We start from the raw sequence: 20,560 nt of genomic DNA on the forward strand, positions 1-20,560 counted from the left end.
GCCCTATGGATCCTGGTCATTAGTAGTGTACTATTTAGAGCCCTATGGATCCTGGTCATTAGTAGTGTACTATATAGAGCCCTATGGATCCTGGTCATTAGTAGCACACTATATAGAGCCCTATGGATCCTGGTCATTAGTAGTGTACTATATAGAGCCTTATGGATCCTGGTCATTAGTAGTGTACTATATAGAGCCCTATGGATCCTGGTCATTAGTAGTGTACTATATAGAGCCCTATGGATCCTGGTCATTAGAGGTGTACTATATAGAGCCCTATGGATCCTGGTCATTAGTAGTGTACTATATAGAGCCCTATGGATCCTGGTCATTAGTAGTGTACTATATAGAACCCTATGGATCCTGGTCATTAGTACCACACTATATAGAGCCCTATGGATCCTGGTCATTAGTAGCACACTATATAGAGCCCTATGGATCCTGGTCATTAGTAACACACTATATAGAACCCTATGGATCCTGGTCATTAGTAGCACACTATATAGAGCCCTATGGATCCTGGTCATTAGTAGCACACTATATAGAGCCCTATGGATCCTGGTCATTAGTAGTGTACTATATAGAGCCCTATGGATCCTGGTCATTAGTAGTGTACTATATAGAGCCCTATGGATCCTGGTCATTAGTAGTGTACTATATAGAGCCCTATGGATCCTGGTCATTAGTAGTGTACTATATAGAGCCCTATGGATCCTGGTCATTAGTAGTGTACTATATAGAACCCTATGGATCCTGGTCATTAGTAGCACACTATATAGAGCCCTATGGATCCTGGTCATTAGTAGTGTACTATATAGAGCCCTATGGATCCTGGTCATTAGTAGTGTACTATATAGAACCCTATGGATCCTGGTCATTAGTAGCACACTATATAGAACCCTATGGATCCTGGTCATTAGTAGCACACTATATAGAGCCCTATGGATCCAAGTCATTAGTAGTGTACAATATAGAGCCCTATGAATCTGGGTCATTTGTAGTGTACTATATAGAGGCCTATGGATCCTGGTCATTAGTAGTGTACTATATAGAGCCCTATGGATCCTGGTCATTAGTAGTGTACTATATAGAGCCCTATGGATCCTGGTCATTAGTAGTGTACTATATAGAGCCCTATGGATCCTGGTCATTAGTAGTGTACTATATAGAGCCCTATGGATCCTGGTCATTAGTAGTGTACTATATAGAGCCCTATGGATCCTGGTCATTAGTAGTGTACTATATAGAGCCCTATGGATCCTGGTCATTAGTAGTGTACTATATAGAGCCCTATGGATCCTGGTCATTAGTAGTGTACTATATAGAGCCCTATGGATCCTGGTCATTAGTAGCACACTATATAGAGCCCTATGGTTCCTGGTCATTAGTAGTGTACTATATAGAGCCCTATGGATCCTGGTCATTAGTAGCGTACTATATAGAACCCTATGGATCCTGGTCATTAGTAGCACACTATATAGAGCCCTATGGATCCTGGTCATTAGTAGCACACTATATAGAGCCCTATGGATCCTGGTCATTAGTAGCACACTATATAGAACCCTATGGATCCTGGTCATTAGTAGCACACTATATAGAGCCCTATGGATCCTGGTCATTAGTAGCACACTATATAGAACCCTATGGATCCTGGTCATTAGTAGCACACTATATAGAACCCTATGGATCCTGGTCATTAGTAGCACACTATATAGAGCCCTATGGATCCTGGTCATTAGTAGTGTACTATATAGAGCCCTATGGATCCTGGTCATTAGTAGCGTACTATATAGAGCCCTATGGATCCTGGTCATTAGTAGTGTACTATATAGAGCCCTATGGATCCTGGTCATTAGTAGTGTACTATATAGAGCCCTATGGATCCTGGTCATTCGTAGCACACTATATAGAACCCTATGGATCCTGGTCATTAGTAGTGTACTATATAGAGCCCTATGGATCCAGGTCATTAGTAGTGTACTATATAGAGCCCTATGGATCCTGGTCATTAGTAGTGTACTAAATAGAGCCCTATGGATCCTGGTCATTAGTAGTGTACTATATAGAGCCCTATGGATCCTGGTCATTAGTAGTGTACTATTTAGAGCCCTATGGATCCTGGTCATTAGTAGTGTACTATATAGAGCCCTATGGATCCTGGTCATTAGTAGCACACTATATAGAGCCCTATGGATCCTGGTCATTAGTAGTGTACTATATAGAGCCCTATGGATCCTGGTCATTAGTAGTGTACTATATAGAGCCCTATGGATCCTGGTCATTAGTAGCACACTATATAGAGCCCTATGGATCCTGGTCATTAGTAGTGTACTATTTAGAGCCCTATGGATCCTGGTCATTAGTAGTGTACTATATAGAGCCCTATGGATCCTGGTCATTAGTAGCACACTATATAGAGCCCTATGGATCCTGGTCATTAGTAGTGTACTATATAGAGCCCTATGGATCCTGGTCATTAGTAGCACACTATATAGAGCCCTATGGATCCTGGTCATTAGTAGTGTACTATATAGAACCCTATGGATCCTGGTCATTAGTAGCACACTATATAGAGCCCTATGGATCCTGGTCATTCGTAGCACACTATATAGAACCCTATGGATCCTGGTCATTAGTAGTGTACTATATAGAGCCCTATGGATCCAGGTCATTAGTAGTGTACTATATAGAGCCCTATGGATCCTGGTCATTAGTAGTGTACTATATAGAGCCCTATGGATCCTGGTCATTAGTAGTGTACTATATAGAGCCCTATGGATCCTGGTCATTAGTAGTGTACTATATAGAGCCCTATGGATCCTGGTCATTAGTAGTGTACTATTTAGAGCCCTATGGATCCTGGTCATTAGTAGTGTACTATATAGAGCCCTATGGATCCTGGTCATTAGTAGCACACTATATAGAGCCCTATGGATCCTGGTCATTAGTAGTGTACTATATAGAGCCCTATGGATCCTGGTCATTAGTAGTGTACTATATAGAGCCCTATGGATCCTGGTCATTAGTAGCACACTATATAGAGCCCTATGGATCCTGGTCATTAGTAGTGTACTATTTAGAGCCCTATGGATCCTGGTCATTAGTAGTGTACTATATAGAGCCCTATGGATCCTGGTCATTAGTAGCACACTATATAGAGCCCTATGGATCCTGGTCATTAGTAGTGTACTATATAGAGCCCTATGGATCCTGGTCATTAGTAGCACACTATATAGAGCCCTATGGATCCTGGTCATTAGTAGTGTACTATATAGAACCCTATGGATCCTGGTCATTAGTAGCACACTATATAGAGCCCTATGGATCCTGGTCATTAGTAGTGTACTATATAGAGCCCTATGGATCCTGGTCATTAGTAGTGTACTATTTAGAGCCCTATGGATCCTGGTCATTAGTAGTGTACTATATAGAGCCCTATGGATCCTGGTCATTAGTAGTGTACTATATAGAGCCCTATGGATCCTGGTCATTAGTAGCACACTATATAGAGCCCTATGGATCCTGGTCATTAGTAGTGTACTATATAGAGCCCTATGGATCCTGGTCATTAGTAGTGTACTATATAGAACCCTATGGATCCTGGTCATTAGTAGTGTACTATATAGAGCCCTATGGATCCTGGTCATTAGTAGTGTACTATATAGAGCCCTATGGATCCTGGTCATTAGTAGTGTACTATATAGAACCCTATGGATCCTGGTCATTAGTAGTGTACTATATAGAGCCCTATGGATCCTGGTCATTAGTAGTGTACTATATAGGGAATAAAATGCTATTTGGGACGCATCCTTTGGTGAAGTACCAATGAACATCAGTGAGAGACTGAGAGACTGACTCCACTCACCCCATAGACCAGTTCCCCCACCATCCCGTTCCACGTCTTGGTGTCTGGATCCCGCGCACCGTACTTCCCGTCTGCTACTACTGACAGTTTGTATCTTATCCCCACATGTTTTGCAATTTCGGCAGCTAAATCGACACAGTAGCCTTCATATCTGTCATTCCCCTCCAGATTCATCTGGTGTTTCTTGTACATCACATAAGGGGCTTCCTGTTAATAGTCAGATCACACGCTGGTTTATTGTCACACACACACACACACACACATGCTCACCCCCCTCCCTCCTCCCCCACACACACAGTCCCAAACCAGGAAGCAGCATCAACCAGCAGTCTCATGCAGGCATGCATATGCAGATGACACACCACAGATGCATTGAAGTACATGCTGATAACAGCAGGATGACCAGCCAGGTAGTTGTTTTACCAAGCTGTGGTGGCCAGCGGACTCCCAGCCCTAATTCACCCAGCATCCTGTCTCTCAGCCTTGGGGAACCGTTGTGTGTGCATTTGTCTGTGTGTGTCTGCATGTGTGACAAACTAACAATCCAAGAGGACCACAGGCTTCTCACAGTGTCTGGCTAAGGTTACAATATGCCTTAATTAGAGATATGTGGTCTTCAACAGATGCTGGGTGTATTGGTAGGCTGGGTGTATTGGTATGCTGGGTGTATTGGTAGGCTGGGTGTATTGGTATGCTGGGTGTATTGGTAGACTGGGTGTATTGGTAGGCTGGGTGTATTCGTAGGCTGGGTGTATTGGTATGCTGGGTCTATTGGTAGGCTGGGTGTATTGGTAGGCTGGGTGTATTGGTATGCTGGGTGTATTGGTAGGCTGGGTGTATTGGTATGCTGGGTGTATTGGTAGGCTGGGTGTATTGGTAGGCTGGGTGTATTGGTAGGCTGGGTGTATTGGTATGCTGGGTCTATTGGTAGGCTGGGTGTATTGGTAGGCTGGGTGTATTGGTATGCTGGGTGTATTGGTAGGCTGGGTGTATTGGTATGCTGGTTGTATTGGTAGGCTGGGTGTATTGGTAGGCTGGGTGTATTGGTAGGCTGGGTGTATTGGTAGGCTGGGTGTATTGGTATGCTGGGTCTATTGGTAGGCTGGGTGTATTGGTAGGCTGGGTGTATTGGTAGGCTAGGTGGATTGGTAGGCTGGGTGGATTTGGTAGGCTGGGTGGATTGGTAGGCTGGGTGTATTGGAAGGCTGGGTGTATTGGTAGGCTGGGTGTATTGGTAGGCTGGGTGGATTGGTATGCTGGGTGTATTGGTAGGCTGGGTGTATTGGTAGGCTGGGTGTATTGGTAGACTGGGTGGATTGTTATGCTGGGTGTATTGGTATGCTGGGTGTATTGGTAGGCTGGGTGTATTGGTAGGCTGGGTGTATTGGTAGGCTGGGTGTATTGGTAGGCTGGGTGGATTGGTAGGCTGGGTGTATTGGTAGGCTGGGTGGATTGGTAGGCTGGGTGTATTGGTAGGCTGGGTGGATTGGTAGGCTGGGTGTATTGGTAGGCTGGGTGGATTGGTAGGCTGGGTGGATTGGTAGGCTGGGTGGATTGGTAGGCTGGGTGGATTGGTAGGCTGGGTGTATTGGTAGGCTGGGTGGATTGGTAGGCTTGGTGTATTGGTAGGCTGGGTGTATTGGTAGGCTGGGTGTATTGGTAGGCTGGGTGGATTGGTAGGCTGGGTGTGGGTTAGCTCACAGTGGGGATGGGGGTGGAGGTTCATAAAGTAAACGGCCGTGACTCGGATCAGGAAGTGTTGCTGTATTATTATCTCAACATAATCATCAACAAGCACGTTTCATCAATCAATGTGCAAAGGGAGAAGGCTTTAATAATAATCATTCCAAAAAACTAAAACAAAAGGGAGACATTTTCATTCTAATCCCAAAACTCAAATAAAAAATGACCTTGAAAGTTAATAAATAAATGTTTAAAACACCACCAGGACGAGGTGCTTTTTTCCCCTCCATTTTCAAAAACTGGTGGTGGTGCAGCTAGCTTGTTGCTATGGTTTCATCATTACCCTACAAACACTGGTGGTGGTGCAGCTAGCTTGTTGCTATGGTCTCATCATTACCCTACAAACACTGGTGGTGGTGCAGCTAGCTTGTTGCTATGGTCTCATCATTACCCTACAAACACTGGTGGTGGTACAGCTAGCTTGTTGCTATGGTCTCATCATTACCCTACAAACACTGGTGGTGGTTGCTATGTTGCTATGGTTTCATCATTACCCTACAAACACTGGTGGTGGTGCAGCTAGCTTAATGTTATGGTTTCATTACCCAACAAAAGAAGAGCTGCTGCTCACACAGAACCGACGACACCATTTGAGACAACACATAATTAGAGGGTTGCAAGTGGAGAGGCAATGGCTTGTTTGTTCTGTGCTGAACCTAACTCCTCTTCACCCTTGCTCTACTGTAAATGACCCCCACCCAGAGTTAACATAGTGTTTATCCACTGATGCTGTTATCCATTCTGAAGCCTTTAAATGCTTCCTTTTTAGAGAGAGACGTTTCAGAATACAGATTTCATGTAATGCTTCCTTTTTAGAGAGAGAGAGAGGTAGAGAGAGAGTTAGAGAGAGAGTTAGAGAGAGAGGTATAGAGAGAGGTAGAGAGAGGTAGAGAGAGGTAGAGAGAGGTAGAGAGAGGTAGAGAGACAGACAGACAGACAGACAGACAGACAGACAGACAGACAGACAGACAGACAGACAGACAGACAGACAGACAGACAGACAGACAGACAGACAGAGAGAGAGAGAGAGAGAGAGAGAGAGAGAGAGAGAGAGAGAGAGAGACAGAGAGAGAGACAGAGAGAGAGACAGAGAGAGAGACAGAGACAGCGAGAGAGAGAGACAGACAGAGAGAGAGCGACAGACAGAGAGAGAGAGAGAGACACAGACAGAGAGAGAGTGACACAGACAGAGAGAGAGAGAGAGAGACACAGACAGAGAGAGAGACCTTTCATGAGTGTTCCTTTACTATTCAAAGGTTGTCTATAGCACAAGGTCATTACGACAGCTGACATTGACAGCCCCCTGAATTGTTTTGCATTCAGGGCAGGGAAAGACATTTCAAACACTCAATAATGAGCAAATATGGTAAAATATTAGTGTGAATGGAATAATTCCCATTGCAGTCAACACTGCAGCCAGGAAATCTAAGCACAACTCTCTCCTTCCTTCCAAAGCAACTCACTGGAGGCTGTACACAGAACCAGCCCTCAGAGGAACAAAACAAAATAGATTAAAAAACAAAAATTACATTATAATTTGTATCCTCCCTCAAATGTGTTTTATTTTGCTTTGTCTTTGAGAATCCATTGCAGTATCATCACCACAATCATCACAATTTCCCCCTCATCTTCCTATCCCAGATTGTCATTGAACCATTTACTTGATGAGGACGGACAAGACAGGTTCTACTTACGTACGGATGGCGGATGTTGGATGTGTTTTCTATTAGATGGAGTCACAACTCAACCATTTACCCACTTACTCATGTATCATATAATACCAATATTGTGATGTCACTGCTACGACAGGCCACTGAAGTATGAGAATTCTAAATGCTTTGTCACCCACAAGGATACAGTTGAAACACTCTCTTCTCCTTACAGAGGGATCGACTGTTTCAACGTGTAGTGAGTGGATGCAAAGCAAACACAAAAAAGATGTGGTTCTGCCCAGCCCAGCCCAGGACAGACTGTATCAACCGGTTAGGCATCAACACCGCCGCTCACGGCCCTGACTGGCAGAATACGTTGTGGTGAACACATTTCAAAGTTGCCATGGAAAGTGTACCATAATAGTAGTGACCACAATCGTTCGGTTTTCCACAGAAGAAGACTCGTTGGCGACCACCTGTTGTTCTAACACATTTACTAATCGCTGGTACTCGTTCCAGTAGCCAATCTGAAACAGAGAAAACACAGGTTAGCATAGCAACCATAGAATTAGACTGAGTTCTATTCTTCTAATTCTATGTTAACAACATTCCCTGTGTTCGACCCCCACCCACAACCCCCTCCCTCCCCTCCCCTCCACTATATACAATGTATAAACAGTTAAGTAGGAAGATTTTAGTAACACATTATAACTGCTTATATGCGCTTATAACAGATACTTACACATTATAATTGCTTATATGTGCTTAATAACACATTATAAATGCTTATATGTGCTTATAACACGTAATAACACATTACTCGCTTTTAAGAAGTAATAAAAAATATAAACCTTATATAGATACTGGAGGTAAAACCTAAATCTACTGTCATTCCTCCGGAGTAGCAGAGTAGCCTTATAGATACTGGAGGTGAAACCTAAATCTACTGTCATTCCTCCGGAGTAGCAGAGTAGCCTTATAGATACTGGAGGTGAAACCTAAATCTACTGTCATTCCTCCAGAGTAGCAGAGTAGCCTTATAGATACTGGAGGTGAAACCTAAATCTACTGTCATTCCTCCAGAGTAGCAGAGTAGCCTTATAGATACTGGAGGTGAAACCTAAATCTACTGTCATTCCTCCGGTGTAGCAGAGTAGCCTTATAGATACTGGAGGTGAAACCTAAATCTACTGTCATTCCTCCGGAGTAGCAGAGTAGCCTTATAGATACTGGAGGTGAAACCTAAATCTACTGTCATTCCTCCGGAGTAGCAGAGTAGCCTTATAGATACTGGAGGTGAAACCTAAATCTACTGTCATTCCTCCGGAGTAGCAGAGTAGCAGACAGCTGGTCTAATTTAAACCATCCCACATCCAGCTACACAGGTTGTAGGGTACATAATTGATATTGGGTTGTGTGAATGGAATACAGACTCAGTAATGAATCATAATATTCCATGTGTGCTCGGGCACCTGCCTCTCTGCACTGCAGGTCTACTATCTTCATTTGATCCCTCTGTTGCGCAGAGAATTTTCCTGCGGAGCAGGAAATGCAAATTCTGGCCATCTAAGATTTGTAATTTCCTCTTTAAAATGTCAGACTTGATTTATCCTAACAAAGCATGTGTCAACACCTAGAAATATGTACATTAATTATAAAAACAAGTGCTCACGCTCCAAACCATGTGAAGGAATAACCCAAGGAGGTTGAGATAATTATGGTTAACACAACATTGGGTTAATCCTTCACATGGTTTTTGAACAGATATTTTCTCTCCAATGCACCGACCACCTTTCATTCTAACCTGAGCGCATTACCTCATATTGGCTATATATATGAATTATAATCCACCTAATAATTCACACTTCCTGTTGCTGCAGGATTATTTTCCTGCTGTAACAAACTGTCTCAAATTCAGATCCTACATATGTATGTATTCCTGCCACTGCAGCTATATACTATTATACTGTTATACTGCAGTTATATACTATTATACTATTATACTGCAGTTTAAGTTGTACATCAATACCTTCTACTGCAGCTACATACTATTATACTGCTGTTTAAGTTGTACATCAATACCTTCTACTGCAGCTATATACTATTCTAGTGATCAAGACAAAGGAGCTGATCGTGGACTACACGAAAAGGAGGGCCGAACAGGACCTTTCACATCGATGGGGCAGAAGTGGAACAGGTCGAGGTTATCAAGTTCCTTGGTGTCCACATCAACAAGAAACTAACATGTCCAAACACACCAAGACAGTCGTGCTATAACTAGTATACTGGTTGGTGTACAGGTGGGAGATATACTGGTTGGTGTACAGGTGGGAGATATACTGGTTGGTGTACAGGTGGGAGATATACTGGTTGGTGTACAGGTAGTGGATATACTGGTTGGTGTACAGGTAGGGGATATACTGGTTGGTGTACAGGTGGGAGATATACTGGTTGGTGTACAGGTGGAAGACATACTGGTTGGTGTACAGGTGGGAGATATACTGGTTGGTGTACAGGTGGGAGATATACTGGTTGGTGTACAGGTGGGAGATATACTGGTTGGTGTACAGGTAGGAGACATACTGGTTGGTAGCCAGCTGAATGGATTCTATATAGTGCACTGCATTTGACCAGGGACCATAGGGTAGTGTATAGTGTAGCACGGTAGTGTATAGAGTAGCAGGGTAGTGTATAGTGTATAGTGTAGTAGGGTAGTGTATAGTGTAGCAGGGTAGTGTATAGTGTAGCAGGGTAGTGTATAGTGTAGCAGGGTAGTGTATAGTGTAGCAGGGTAGTGTATAGTGTAGCAGGGTAGTGTATAGAGTAGCAGGGTAGTGTATACTGTAGCAGGGTAGTGTATAGTGTAGCAGGGTAGTGTATAGTTTAGCAGGGTAGTGTATAGTGTAGCAGGGTAGTGTAACAGGGTAGAGTATAGTGTAGTGTATAGTGTAGCAGGGTAGTGTATAGTGTAGCAGGGTAGTGTAACAGGGTACTGTATAGTGTAGCAGGGTAGTGTATAGTGTAGCAGGGTACTGTATAGTGTAGAAGGTTAGTGTATAGTGTAGAAGGGTAGTGTATAGTGTATAGTGTAGTAGGGTAGTGTATAGTGTAGAAGGTTAGTGTATAGTGTAGAAGGGTAGTGTATAGTGTAGTAGGGTAGTGTATAGTGTAGCAGGGTAGTGTATAGTGTAGCAGGGTAGTATATAGTGTAGAAGGGTAGTGTATAGTGTAGCAGGGTAGTGTATAGTGTAGCAGGGTAGTGTATAGTGTAGCAGGGTAGTGTATAGTGTAGCAGGGTAGTGTATAGTGTAGCAGGGTAGTGTGTAGGGTAGTGTATAGTGTAGTAGTGTAGTGTATAGCGTAGCAGGGTAGTGTATAGTGTAGCAGGGTAGTGTGTAGGGTAGTGTATAGTGTAGCAGGGTAGTGTATAGTGTAGTAGGGTAGTGTATAGTGTAGTAGGGTAGTGTATAGTGTAGCAGGGTAGTGTATAGTGTAGAAGGGTAGTGTATAGTGTAGAAGGGTAGAGTATAGTGTAGTAGGGTAGTGTATAGTGTAGCAGGGTAGTGTATAGTGTATAGTGTAGCAGGGTAGTGTATAGTGTAGTAGGGTAGTGTATAGTGTAGAAGGGTAGTGTATAGTGTAGCAGGGTAGTGTATAGTGTAGTAGGGTAGTGTATAGTGTAGCAGGGTAGTGTATAGTGTAGCAGGGTAGTGTATAGTGTAGCAGGGTAGTGTATAGTGTATAGTGTAGCAGGGTAGTGTATAGTGTAGTAGGGTAGTGTATAGTGTAGAAGGGTAGTGTATAGTGTAGCAGGGTAGTGTATAGTGTAGTAGGGTAGTGTATAGTGTAGCAGGGTAGTGTATAGTGTAGCAGGGTAGTGTATAGTGTAGCAGGGTAGTGCTGTGACAGCAAAGTCTGTGTTGGTGTGCGTGTGTGTGTCATCAGATGAGACACACCACTCTCACCATCATCACCGTCACCCCTCATGCCAGCCCTCTCTCACCACCTTCACCCCTCATACCAGCCCTCTCTCACCACCGTCACCCCTCATACCAGCCCTCTCTCACCACCGTAACCTCATACCAGCCCTCTCTCACCACCATCACCCCTCATACCAGCCCTCTCTCACCACCGTCACCCCTCATACCAGCCCTCTCTCACCACCATCACCTCATACTAGCCCTCTCTCACCACCATCACCCCTCATACCAGCCCTCTCTCACCACCGTCACCCCTCATACCAGCCCTCTCTCACCACCATCACCCCTCATACCAGCCCTCTCTCACCACCGTCACCCCTCATAACAGCCCTCTCTCACCACCATCAGCCCTCATACCAGCCCTCTCTCACCACCGTCACCCCTCATAACAGCCCTCTCTCACCACCGTCACCCCTCATAACAGCCCTCTCTCACCTCTATAACCTGTCATTGTCTGCCTGGGATTGGGGCTTCATTGTCATGACCCGACGTGACAATCTATCTCTATGTCTGCCTCAGTATCTCACTTTCACACTTTCTTTCACTTTCACTCTCTCTTTCTTTTTCTCTCTGTCTCTCTGATTCTCTCTCTTTCCTCCTCCTGTCTCTATCCGGCTGTGAGGGGTAAGACACCAGAGCTGTGAGGGGTAAGACACCAGAGCTGTGAGGGGTAAGACACCAGGGCTGTGAGGGGTAAGACACCAGGGCTGTGAGGGGTAAGACACCAGGGCTGTGAGGGGTAAGACACCAGGGCTGTGAGGGGTAAGACACCAGAGCTGTGAGGGGTAAGACACCAGGGCTGTGAGGGGTAAGACACCAGGGCTGTGAGGGGTAAGACACCAGGGCTGTGAGGGGTAAGACACCAGGGCTGTGAGGGGTAAGACACCAGGGCTGCGAGGGGTAAGACACCAGAGCTGTGAGAGGTAAGACACCATGGCTGTGAGGGGTAAGACACCAGGGCTGCGAGGGGTAAGACACCAGGGCTGTGAGGGGTAAGACACCAGAGCTGTGAGGGGTAAGACACCAGGGCTGTGAGGGGTAAGACACCAGGGCTGTGAGGGGTAAGACACCAGGGCTGTGAGGGGTAAGACACCAGGGCTGTGAGGGGTAAGACACCAGGGCTGTGAGGGGTAAGACACCATGGCTGTGAGGGGTAAGACACCAGGGCTGTGAGGGGTTAGACACCAGGGCTGCGAGGGGTAAGACACCAGGGCTGTGAGGGGTAAGACACCATGGCTGTGAGGGGTAAGACACCAGGGCTGTGAGGGGTAAGACACCAGGGCTGTGAGGGTTAAGACACCAGGGCTGCGATGGGTAAGACACCAGGGCTGTGAGGGGTAAGACACCAGGGCTGTGAGGGGTAAGACACCAGGGCTGCGAGGGTTAAGACACCAGGGCTGCGATGGGTAAGACACCAGGGCTGTGAGGGGTAAGACACTAGGGCTGTGAGGGGTAAGACACCAGGGCTGTGAGGGGTTAGACACCAGGCTGTGAGGGGTAAGACACCAGGGCTGTGAGGGGTAAGAAACCAGGGCTGCGAGGGGTAAGACACCAGGGCTGCGAGGGATAAGACACCAGGGCTGTGAGGGGTAAGACACCAGGGCTGCGAGGGATAAGACACCAGGGCTGTGAGGGGTAAGACACCAGGGCTGTGAGGGGTAAGACACCGGGGCTGTGAGGGGTAAGACACCAGGGCTGTGAGGGGTAAGACACCAGGGCTGTGAGGGGTAAGACACCAGAGCTGTGAGGGGTAAGACACCAGGGCTGTGAGGGGTAAGACACCAGGGCTGTGAGGGGTAAGACACCAGGGCTGTGAGGGGTAAGACACCAGGGCTGTGAGGGGTAAGACACCAGGGCTGCGAGGGGTAAGACACCAGAGCTGTGAGAGGTAAGACACCAGGGCTGCGAGGGGTAAGACACCAGGGCTGCGAGGGGTAAGACACCAGGGCTGTGAGGGGTAAGACACCAGAGCTGTGAGGGGTAAGACACCAGGGCTGTGAGGGGTAAGACACCAGGGCTGTGAGGGGTAAGACACCAGGGCTGTGAGGGGTAAGACACCAGGGCTGTGAGGGGTAAGACACCAGGGCTGTGAGGGGTAAGACACCAGAGCTGTGAGGGGTAAGACACCAGGGCTGTGAGGGGTTAGACACCAGGGCTGTGAGGGGTAAGACACCAGGGCTGTGAGGGGTAAGACACCATGGCTGTGAGGGGTAAGACACCAGGGCTGTGAGGGGTAAGACACCAGGGCTGTGAGGGGTAAGACACCATGGCTGTGAGGGGTAAGACACCAGGGCTGTGAGGGGTAAGACACCAGGGCTGTGAGGGTTAAGACACCAGGGCTGCGATGGGTAAGACACCAGGGCTGTGAGGGGTAAGACACCAGGGCTGTGAGGGGTAAGACACCGGGGCTGTGAGGGGTAAGACACCAGGGCTGTGAGGGGTAAGACACCAGGGCTGTGAGGGGTAAGACACCAGAGCTGTGAGGGGTAAGACACCAGGGCTGTGAGGGGTAAGACACCAGGGCTGTGAGGGGTAAGACACCAGGGCTGTGAGGGGTAAGACACCAGGGCTGTGAGGGGTAAGACACCAGGGCTGCGAGGGGTAAGACACCAGAGCTGTGAGAGGTAAGACACCAGGGCTGCGAGGGGTAAGACACCAGGGCTGCGAGGGGTAAGACACCAGGGCTGTGAGGGTAAGACACCAGAGCTGCGAGGGGTAAGACACCAGGGCTGTGAGGGGTAAGACACCAGGGCTGTGAGGGGTAAGACACCAGGGCTGTGAGGGGTAAGACACCAGGGCTGTGAGGGGTAAGACACCAGGGCTGTGAGGGGTAAGACACCAGAGCTGTGAGGGGTAAGACACCAGGGCTGTGAGGGGTTAGACACCAGGGCTGTGAGGGGTAAGACACCAGGGCTGTGAGGGGTAAGACACCATGGCTGTGAGGGGTAAGACACCAGGGCTGTGAGGGGTAAGACACCAGGGCTGTGAGGGGTAAGACACCATGGCTGTGAGGGGTAAGACACCAGGGCTGTGAGGGGTAAGACACCAGGGCTGTGAGGGTTAAGACACCAGGGCTGCGATGGGTAAGACACCAGGGCTGTGAGGGGTAAGACACCAGGGCTGTGAGGGGTAAGACACCAGGGCTGTGAGGGTTAAGACACCAGGGCTGCGATGGGTAAGACACCAGGGCTGTGAGGGGTAAGACACTAGGGCTGTGAGGGGTAAGACACCAGGGCTGTGAGGGGTAAGACACCAGGGCTGCGAGGGGTAAGACACCAGAGCTGTGAGAGGTAAGACACCAGGGCTGCGAGGGGTAAGACACCAGGGCTGCGAGGGGTAAGACACCAGGGCTGTGAGGGGTAAGACACCAGAGCTGTGAGGGGTAAGACACCAGGGCTGTGAGGGGTAAGACACCAGGGCTGTGAGGGGTAAGACACCAGGGCTGTGAGGGGTAAGACACCAGGGCTGTGAGGGGTAAGACACCAGAGCTGTGAGGGGTAAGACACCAGGGCTGTGAGGGGTTAGACACCAGGGCTGTGAGGGGTAAGACACCAGGGCTGTGAGGGGTAAGACACCATGGCTGTGAGGGGTAAGACACCAGGGCTGTGAGGGGTAAGACACCAGGGCTGTGAGGGGTAAGACACCAGGGCTGTGGGGCGTTAATTGGTGGTGTATTGTGCATGGAAGGCAGCCAGCAGGTTTGACTACACACCGTGCAGTGATCTAAGCTCACAGTCATCTAGCACTGTCATGTGTTAGATTAAATGGTTCTACATGAACTAGTGTTGGAACTGGTTCATGTAGAAGAACAAAGTTATTTGAGGAACAGAACCTGTATCGTAAACCAAAGTGATCTATACTGTATTAAAAGCGTTACAACTGTTAATAATGTTATTTTAGGTTCCAGGCATTTTGTTCCAGTCCCACAGAAATCGCAACAAAGCCCCTATGCAAAGCCCTCACTCTGTCACTCAGAAACGTATTCCAGCGTCTGCCTGCCAGCTGGAAATCCTTACCAGTGGGTGTGTATAGTCTGCCTGCCCCTCCCCTCTGATGCATAGGTTACTGTAGCCCCTCCCCTCTGAAGGATAGGTTACTGTAGCCCCTCCCCTCTGAAGGATAGGTTACTGTAGCCCCTCCCCTCTGAAGCATAGGTTACGGTAGCCCCTCCCCTCTGAAGCATAGGTTACTGTAGCCCCTCCCCTCTGAAGCATAGGTTACTGTAGCCCCTCCCCTCTGAAGCATAGGTTACTGTAGCCTCTCCCAATCTGAAGCATAGGTTACTGTAGCCCCTCCCCTCTGAAGCATAGGTTACTGTAGCCCCTCCCCTCTGAAGCATAGGTTACTGTAGCCCCTCCCCTCTGAAGCATAGGTTACTGTAGCCCCTCCCCTCTGAAGCATATGTTACTGTAGCCCCTCCCCTCTGAAGCATAGGTTACTGTAACCTACTGTCAACATTACAAGCTGATTCAGAAATGAGGGAGATATGCTTAATTGGAGAACAATAGATTCACTTTTCCAGTGCTAGTTTTTCAATGCTCTCTCCTCACCCGCAGTTGCATCTCTCGCCCTACACTGTGACTGACAGCACAGTGTGTATGTGTTTGTCTTTCATTATGATTAAACCATGCTGTTACGGAAAAATACAATTTGCTCTTTAACGTCTTCCAATACAGCACACTGACTCTGCACCGGTGCCCCCTGTATATATCCTCAATATGTTATTTTTATTGTGTTACTTTTTATTATTACTTTTTATTTTAGTCTACTTGGTAAATATTTTCTTCTTCTTGAACTGCACTGTTGGTTAAGGGCTTGTAAGTAAGAATGTCATGGTAAAGTCTGCACTTGTTGTATTCGGCGCATGTGGCTAATAAAGTTTGATTTGATTTAAATTCCTTACCCGCTCCATAGCAAACTGTTAAGAAAGGAACAGAAAGGAACAATATATATTGGTCCTTTTTAGGGGGGGGTCGAACCCGGTTCAGAACGTTATTGTTCTGGTGGAACAGTGGAAAAAAAGAATGTTCTGTTCAGAACGAAATGATTGGAATATAATTTCGGATCCAACCCCTGGCTCCTACAGACATGTGTAGAAATCCTCTATCTGCCGAATAGGATAAATTACAGAGGTCATGTCGTAATTCATAACCAATGACAGGAATAAATAAGGAACTAAACTCTCGACTGGCTGAACTTCACCCTGTTGTGATGTAGACTGTTGTGATGTAGATTTCTGACCAAAATGAGATTTAAAAGCTGTGTTGGTAAGGAGTTATAGAGAGCGCTGTAGATGGATGTGGGAGTTATAGAGAGCGCTGTAGATGGATGTGAGAGCCTGCACCTTTTTGGGTCCCCCTGTTCTCATCTCATAGACGTCTATAGTGTAGTTGGACCTCCGGCCATAGCTGTCAAACTGGATGTTCCCCGTCATCCCCTGAACCTGGACCTGCACAGCGGGACAGTAAAACACAGGGACAGTAACTGAACCTGGACCTGCACCGCGGGACAGTAACACACAAGGACAGTAAAACACAGGGACAAAGCACACAGAACAACGTGTAACACAGACAGCCATGTTATTATCAAATTTGGAAATGGCTGGATTTAGGAAATGGCAGGTATTCACATAGGTTGAATCGTTGGCGTTAATCAAATGATGGAACTGATAGGCTTTAATAAAAGATGTGGGTTTATGGTAATGAGAATGAGAGTCTCTTTGTATTTCAGAGAGCTGAGCTGAGGGGGAGAGAATTTAACTGTGAGAGTTCTGTGAGAGGAAATCTGGGAGGCAGAGGAAGGAGGAGATTAGTCTCTTTTTATCGATCTCAATCTCTCCCTCTGCCCCCTCTTTATATAGATATCTATCTTTCTCTCTGCCCCCTCTTTCTATCGCACTTGCTCTTCGTTTCTCTGTCTCGGTTTCTCAATCTTACAAGTCTCACTCTTATCGTCTCCATCTCACTCACTACATCCCCTGTCTATCTCTCTCTTTACTCCCTACCTACCTCCATCTCTCTCACTACTTCCCCTGTCTATCTCTCTCTTTAATCCCTACCTACCTCCATCTCTCTCACTACTTCCCCCCATCTATCTCTCTCTCTCTCCTCCCTACCTACCTCCATCTCTCTCACTACTTTCCCCATCTATCTCTCTCTCTCCTCCCTACCTCCATCACTCTCACTACTTCCCCCGTCTATCTGTCTCCCCTCGCTCCCTACCTCCCCCGTCTATCTCTCTCTCTCTCCTCCCTACCTACCTCCATCTCTCACTACAACCCCCGTCTATCTGTCTCCCCTCGCTCCCTACCTCCCCCGTCTATCTCTCTCTCTCTCCTCCCTACCTACCTCCATCTCTCACTACAACCCCCGTCTATCTGTCTCCCCTCGCTCCCTACCTCCCCCGTCTATCTCTCTCTCTCTCCTCCCTACCTACCTCCATCTCTCACTACAACCCCCGTCTATCTGTCTCCCCTCACTCCCTACCTACCTCTTTCCTTCCTTCTCTCTCTCTACCTCCCTCCCCATCTGTCCCTCTCTATCTTACCATTTTGAGTGCTCTCTCGATGTCGATGCCCTGGCTCCATGGTACGGCAGGGTTGGCCAGACAGTCTCCTGCTCCCCCTCGCCGTGACACGTCTACGCGTTGGCGCCGCAGGTACCGGAACGCCTCAGCGATCACCAGGATGGCATCGTGGGTCAGAGCTGACGTGTACTACCGAGGACAAGAGAGTTCAGGGGGTTCACAAGAGATCACCAGGATGGCATCGTGGGTCAGAGCTAACGTGTACTGCCGAGGACAAGAGAGTTCAGGGGGTTCACAAGAGATCACCAGGATGGCATCGTGGGTCAGAGCTAACGTGTACTGCCGAGGACAAGAGAGTTCAGGGGGTTCACAAGAGATCACCCGAAATCACAAGAGATCACCAGAAATCACAAGAGATCACAAGAAATCACCAGAAATCACAAGAGATCACAAGAAATCACAAGAGATCACCAGAAATCACAAGAGAGATCATGGGAGACTAAGCGATGATCGCACTGTCCCACACGTTCATCGTAAACTTACCTTGACTTGGAGAGAACAGGTTGTTCCTTAACCAGCACCTTGACTAAATGTGTTAAGGCAACAGTAAATGTTTACTGTTGTCCCACATGAAGGATTCAGCCCCCACCAACGCTCGGGCCAATTTAAACTTTTTTCCGCCAACTCACATTTTTTGCACAAACGCTTCTATTGCAGTAAATGATCTATCCTGTTGCCTAGTCACCTTACAACTACCTACATGTACAGTACATAGCTACCTCAATTACCTCGAACATCGATACAATGACTCGGTACTGGTACTCCCTGTATATGGCCATGCAATTTACTACTTCCTATATATACCATGTTATTTTCTACTTCCTGTATATAGCCATGTTATTTACTACTTCCTGTATATAGCCATGTTATTTACTACTTCCTGTATATAGCCATGTTATTTACTTCTTCCTGTATATAGCCATGTTAGTTTCTACTTCCGGTATATAGCCATGTTAGTTTCTACTTCCTGTATATAGCCATGTTATTTTCTACTTCCTGTATATAGCCATGTTATTTACTACATCCTGTATATAGCCATGTTATTTCTACTTCCTATATATATATATATACATGTTATTTTCTACTTCATATATATATATATATATATATATATACACACATTATGTTCTACTTCCTGTATATAAACATGTTATTTACTACTTCCTATACATGTTATTTTCTACTTCCTGTGTATATATATATATATATATACACACATTATTTTCTACTTCCAGTGTATATACAGTGTATATACATGTTATTTACTACTTCCAATATATAGTCATGTTATTTACTACTTCCTATATATATCCATGCTATTTTTTACTTCCTAAACTCAGCAACAACAAGATTCAACAACTGAGACATAAATTGAACAAGTTCCACAGACATGTGACTAAGATAAATGGAATAATGTGTCCCTGAACAAAGGTGGGGAATGGCCCTAGCCCTCACCCTCTGATCCAACAGGTCCCAGACGTGTTCAATGGGATTGAGATCTGGGCTCTTCGCTGGCCATGGCAGAACACTGGCATTCCTGTCTTGCAGTATGGCTGGTGGCATTGTCATGCTGGAGGGTCATGTCAGGATGAGCCTGCAGGAAGGGTACCACATGAGGAAGGAGGATGTCTTCCCTGTAGAGCACAGCGTTGTCATGCTGGAGGGTCATGTCAGGATGAGCCTGCAGGAAGGGTACCACATGAGGAAGGAGGATGTCTTCCTTGTAACGCACAGCATTGAGATTGTCTGTAATGACAACAAGCTCAGTCCGATAACGCACACCGCCCCAGACCATGACGGACCCTCCACCTCCAACTCAATCCCGCTACAGAGTACTGGCCTCGGTGTAACCCTCATTCCTTCGACCATCACCCCTGGTGAGACAAAACAGTGACTCGTCAGTGAAGAGCACTTTTTGCTAGACCTGTCTGAGCCAGCGATGGTGGGTTAGTGCCCATAGTGTCTGGTGAGGACCTGCCTTACAACAGGCCTACAAGCCCTCAGTCCAGCCTCTCTCAGCCTATTGAGGACAGTCTGAGCACTGATGGAGGGATTGTGCATTCCTGGTGTAACTCAGGCAGTTGTTGTTGCCATCCTGTACCTGTCCCACAGGTGTGATGTTCGGATGTACTGATCCTGTGCAGGTGTTGTTACACGTGGTCTGCCACTGCGAGGACGATCAGCTGTCCGTCCTGTCTCCCTGTAGCGCTTAGGCGTCTCAAGGTGAGGACATTGCAATTCATTGCCCTGGCCACATCTGCAGTCCGCACGCAGTCCTTGCAGCATGCCTGAGGCACGTTCACACAGATGAGCAGGGACCTTGGGCATATTTCTTTTGGTATTTTTCAGAGTCAGTAGAAAGGTCTCTTTAGTGTCCTAAGTTTTCATAACTGTGACCTTAGTTGCCTACAGTCTATAATGTTATTTACTTCTTCCTGTATATAGCCATGTTATTTTCTACTTCCTATATATAGCCATGCTATTTTCTACTTCCTGTATATAGCCATGTTATTTTCTACTTCCTGTATATAGCCATGTTATTTTCTACTTCCTGTATATAGCCATGTTATTTTCTACTTCCTGTATATAGCCATGTTATTTTCTACTTCCTGTATGTAGCTATGTTATTTTCTACTTTCTTATTTTCTACTATATATAGCCATGTTATTTTCTACTTCCTGTATATAGCCATGTTATTTTCTACTTCCTGTATATAGCCATGTTATTTTCTACTT

The 20,560-nt window shown here is 46.6% G+C and overlaps 1 protein-coding gene across 4 annotated transcripts in view; it reads right to left on the reverse strand.

The window, feature by feature from the left end:
* Nucleotides 1-20,560, reverse strand: part of LOC115136302 (glutamate receptor 3) — a 339,674-nt gene that overhangs the window by 79,592 nt on the left and 239,522 nt on the right. For 3 of the 4 annotated variants that reach the window (XM_065019923.1, XM_065019922.1, XM_065019925.1), the window contains exons 7-10: nt 17,787-17,954; nt 16,585-16,689; nt 7,677-7,787; nt 3,866-4,072 (exon numbers count right to left, since the gene is read on the reverse strand). In XM_065019923.1, the coding sequence (XP_064875995.1) occupies nt 3,866-4,072; nt 7,677-7,787; nt 16,585-16,689; nt 17,787-17,954 (591 nt within the window). The remainder of the gene's footprint in view (nt 1-3,865; nt 4,073-7,676; nt 7,788-16,584; nt 16,690-17,786; nt 17,955-20,560) is intronic. The other variant, XM_065019924.1, reaches the window with a different exon arrangement.

This window comes from Oncorhynchus nerka, linkage group LG6, assembly GCF_034236695.1.
Source record: "Oncorhynchus nerka isolate Pitt River linkage group LG6, Oner_Uvic_2.0, whole genome shotgun sequence".
NCBI classification, from domain to species: Eukaryota; Metazoa; Chordata; class Actinopteri; order Salmoniformes; family Salmonidae; genus Oncorhynchus; species Oncorhynchus nerka.